The following is a 4,825-nucleotide window of genomic DNA, read 5'->3' on the forward strand; positions in this document are numbered from 1 at the left end:
GGCAGTCCCTGCTCACTGCCGCAGGGAGCTGGACCTGGACTCCGTGCTGGTATGTAGGAGCGGGAGAGGGTGGGGGCTGGAGGAGGAGGAAGGAGCTGATGGGGGACCCCTGCCAGGTCCCATCCCCTGCCTGCTCCCCAGGCACCCCTGTGTGCCCCCTGCCCACTGCCCCAGCTCCCCACCCCCCAATGGCTTCTCTGCCCACCCCAGCTCCTGGCCCTTTAAAAGAAAAACAAAAAAACACCCCGAACTCACCAGATCCTGCAGCAGCCTTGGGGCTTTTGGAGGCTCATGGAAGAGCCCCCCATGAAGTGTAGGGCAGTGGGGGGCAGCAGGGATTGCCCCCCCCACTGGGCAGGAGTCGGTGAGTCTGGCGGGGGGTTGATTATTTTTTTAAAAGGGTCGGTAGCTGGGGAGGGCAGGGCAGCCATGGGGGGGCTGTGGGAGTGGGCAGGGGTTGGGGGGCTCATGGTAGAGCCCCCCCATGGCATGGGGTAGTGGGGGGCAGCAGGGATTCCTGCCCCCCCCCCACCTGGCAGCAGCTGGCAAGTGCTGGGTGGGGCAGCCATGGGGGGGGGCAGGGAGAGCAGGGCATGATCGGGGGGGCTCATGGCAGAGCCCCCCATGTGGCATGGGGATTGTCCCCTGCCCAGCAGCAGCTGGTGAGTGCAGGCTTTTTTTTTTCAAGGAACCTGGGACCAGGCGGAGGCTGGGAGAGTCGGCAGGGGATGGGGCCTGTGTGATTCGGAGATTCAGCTGATTTGGCAGCAGCTGAATGTCCGAATCAGATTAGGCCGAATCAATTTGGGACAGTGATTTGAATCACCGAATAGGATCACTGTTCCCCAAATCAGCCAAATCCCAATCCAAAGCTAATACTAGCTGCTTCACACAGGCCTAATAAACACCCTGTAGAAACCTCATTAGCACAAAGAGCAAGGGACTTGGGAATATTTGCTCATCTTACTGCTGCTTCTGAAGTTCCACTGGGCAGAAGCAGCTTAGACAGTACTGTCTAGAGGTCCTGTTAAGTACAAACAATGACTGATCAAATATAGTTGTGAAGGTGGATTTAATACTCAAATAACAGTCTAACACATAAGAGCACTAGCAAGAAATCTGACTTTATTTCCTTCCCCTGAGTGACAAAGGTTAAATACTCTTGTCACATTACAGAGGACAATATTTGTTGACTTCAGTGATTATTATTATACTAGCAAACTGCCCGTCAAGAAATACATGTGGCACCTGGCGCCGCCACCCATCGGCCTGCATTGCTGCCACTCCACATCCAGCTCCACACCACCTTCCCCCTGTGTGTGGCCCCATGGCCACCCCGCTCCACATCCGGGCCTGTGCCCCCCGCACGGTGCCGACCCCACCACCCTGCGCTGCTACTGCTTCGCATCCAGCCACCAGCCACGCACCACCTCCCTCCCACTCTGCGTCCAGCCCCACACCACCCACCTCCCCTCTTCCCTGCTCTGCATCCGCCTGGCCCTCTCTGCTGGATCTATGCCCAACCCCTCATTTTTGATGGGCATGCTTGATGCAGCACGCCCCACTGGGAGCCATACCCCCCAAGAGCATTACAGACAGACAGAAAGACACAGGGATAGACACACAGACAGACGGACTAAGCCCTTTATAATATACAGAATTTACCAGTTGGGGATGCCCACTACAATACACTACAACCTGCTTATTTCTCCAGTGTTCACTGGGTTGTAAAGCACTATCAGCAAAAGATAACATTCCCATTCCAATTTTATACTTTATTTCCCAACAATCAGTTTAGAAAGTTGACTTGAAAGCCTGATAGCTACTAGCTAGGAATATTAGTCTAAATAAATTGCATAAGATAAACTGTTCTTGGTATTATCTTATGAATTTCCCTGTTTTGCCTTCTTTAGGTGCTGCCTCTGATTGCTGACTCATAAAAAAGAAAGAACCACAAGAAAAGCCACTAAGTGGATTTCATTTTTATGAGATAGGAAAAAAAGCCTATTTCTGACATTTTTCACATTACAGAAAGTGAAAATATTCTCTCCCCTCTTACACACACACACACAGAAAGCAGTTACTCCTAAATTATTATTCCTTTACTTTACGTGGCGTCCTTGATTTTAGATCATTAATGCTTTTTGGGACACTGAGGGCACATCGAACAGATGTTAGAGAATTAAGCTACATAGTACATATTTACTCAGCACTTAAAATTATGGCTTTGCATTGGATTCTCACCACAAGCATTTCAAAAATTGGAACTCAATCAACCCATAGAACATTTGCTTTCCTTTTTTCCCTTACTAAGCAACAGAAGTAATGAAAGTGTTTGGCTGCTCATGAGAGAGTGAGCTTGTTTATGTGCTTATATAGTAGTATATACTACAGCCGAGGACTCTGCCACTGTTTTACTTCTGAAAGTTCTTCTTTTGTATGGCATCAGATATCAACTTCCAAATCTATAAACCACTATCTGGTATAATTGCTCACTGTGTGGGTTCCATCTACCCCATCCAGGCATTTGCAAAGCCCCGTTCGGGCGTTGCAGCTTTTGATTAAGCGTCGTGCTGTTTGCTGGACACCAAATTCACAAAGGGAGCTGTCCAAGATGTTTACTTGACCCATGCATTTCAGCTTGACCCATGCATTTCTGTCAAGGTCGTGCCCAATGGGGGACTTGTTTGGTGTTGGTAGGAACAAAAACAGAAACAGTAGGAATAGTTTGGTAGGAATAGGTCTGACCTTTCCCAGCAGTCAGCCTACTCCATTAGGCTGCCCATAGGTTTGGTTCAGAATCCCCAATCTCCTTTCAGGACCTCGTGGGCTTCACATATAGACAGTTTACAACTTTTACACCTCTTAAGCCTCCATCTGTTCAGGTCTTCACTTAGCAGTTGATCGAGCATGTGATTTTTGTCATCTTGTGCCTCTAATGCCAGTAACGATGTTAGGGCCTGTCTTCTTATATCATTTGGTCTAATGCCTGAGCATACAGGGAGTACATCTGTGTTTAAGCTGTGCATCCACATTTTTTTCCAATTTCAATTTTCTGAAAATTGACTGAAAGCCAGTAAGAAACAGTCAAGGTAATGGACTCCAAAACCAAAAACTCCTTTTTTAGCTAGCCTTCCTTTCTCTAATGGCTCCTGATTCAACTTTTTAGGGAAGCAATGTCACATCTTACGATAAAAAAAAAATGAAAATTAAACATTAACCAGCTTGTTTTCCTTCAAGCTTGCACTTGTAGCAAAGCAGGCATTCTGAGCCATGGAGGTTGTTCAGAGGACAACATCTCTGCAACACGATCTGATACGCTTGCACAAACATCGCTGGATGCCAAGGGCTTTTCTGGAATACAGTTCACTTGAGATTTAACCAACTTGTCATCTGGATCCACAAGAAAGCAGTCATCTCTAGGTTACAAGTGTCACTGCCAGGGGTTTTGGTGCAACAGTCTAATACAGTCCCTGAAAAACTAAAATCTCGACAGAGTTATTTGTAGAAAAGACTTGACCAAACTATTCCATCATCATCTGAAACATGCTTTGGTACCAGAGGGGAATCCAAACTGAGAACAGGACCCATAATAACAGCTGCAGATGTATTTGAGGCCACAAGTGGGTCACAGTACAAACGTCCAGGCTCTGAACTCTGAAACTGAAATTCACGGCCTCAGACGAGGGATATTGTGAGCGCCGTTTTATATTCATCACTGCCATGGGAGAGTTCCTGCAATGAATCTGATCCCAGGAAAACAGGGCAGTCTCAGAGTATGACACAGCAAAGGAGAAACGCAGTCAGAAAGGTCTTTTCCTCGGGAATGATCTTTATAACCAGCAAGTACGATAAACTACAGAAACCAAAACTGAAAAGGAAACAAAACTTCCAAGGTTGGGGTGCAAGCTGGAGCCCCCTTCCTCAAGGCCACGCTGTCCCCTTTGAACTGAGCATGGGGGAGGCAGAGGTCTTTGCTTGAACACATATGCAAGGAGAGGAAAAAACTGGGCTAAGGTTTTCACTGCAAGGAGGTGATAGCTTTGTACCTTGTCATTCCCTGAGGCTGCAAGGTATTTGGCAACAACCCTGTAACTATGCCAAGCGTGTCACCCTGCAGCCAAATGGACCACCCTTCACTTTGATGGACTGCCCATTGCAGAACAGGAGGCTTTGATTTGGGGTGGTGGGAGGGCACCGGGGAGTATTATTGTTTTGAATTTGCAAGCAGAAAAAAAAGGGGACAACAGATATAAAAGGAAAGGACCTCCCAAAACTTGACAGTGGCACTCTGAAATCACAATCACTGTAATGGGACCTCCAGCCAAAACCTCCTCCAAGCATGGGGCAGCGATAGCCTCCTCCTCCACCATGAATCGCAGCAGGGACAGACCAGCTTTTCAAACAAGTATTTATGATCAAAGGGCAGCAGCATATGATAAATATTTATATGGTCCATTAAATAATAGTCTGTATAAATATTATTCAAAATGTGTGTGCTGGAAACCACAGACTTCCCAGTTTATCCTTAAACAAATGTGCTAGTTTTCCCACATCAGCAGTGAAAAAGAGAGAGAGCAGGCAGACAGACAGCCATTTGCAAAAATATTTCAATAAAAAAAGAAAAAAGAAAATCCTGAACATTGTTTGTTTTACTTTAAAAGGAATGACTGAGAAGCCAGACAATCATTTTGTTACAGCTCAGTACTAAGCTCAGTTTGTCTTACCTTACTTTATGGTTATCAGATTGCCAAGACATACTCTTCTGATAAAGCTACTGTACAAGGAGACGCTACATGCGCGCGCACACACACACACACACACC

At 46.9% G+C, this 4,825-nt stretch overlaps 1 protein-coding gene across 7 annotated transcripts in view; it reads right to left on the reverse strand.

The window, feature by feature from the left end:
- Positions 1–4,825, reverse strand: part of FGGY (FGGY carbohydrate kinase domain containing) — a 520,775-nt gene that overhangs the window by 245,866 nt on the left and 270,084 nt on the right. For 2 of the 7 annotated variants that reach the window (XR_002094627.1, XM_019501210.1), the window contains exon 1: positions 4,728–4,819. The exons of 4 other annotated variants lie outside the window; for them this stretch is intronic. Coding sequence is in view for 1 of the 3 variants with exons in the window: in XM_019501210.1 (XP_019356755.1) it covers positions 4,728–4,759 (32 nt within the window). In the remaining 2 variants the exon portion in view is untranslated. Of the gene's footprint in view, positions 1–967; positions 998–4,727; positions 4,820–4,825 lie in introns of those variants that run through there. One more of the 7 variants, XM_019501216.1, reaches the window with a different exon arrangement.

The sequence above is a fragment of the Gavialis gangeticus genome, unplaced genomic scaffold, assembly GCF_001723915.1.
Source record: "Gavialis gangeticus isolate Ggan-Ray unplaced genomic scaffold, GavGan_comp1, whole genome shotgun sequence".
NCBI classification, from domain to species: Eukaryota; Metazoa; Chordata; order Crocodylia; family Gavialidae; genus Gavialis; species Gavialis gangeticus.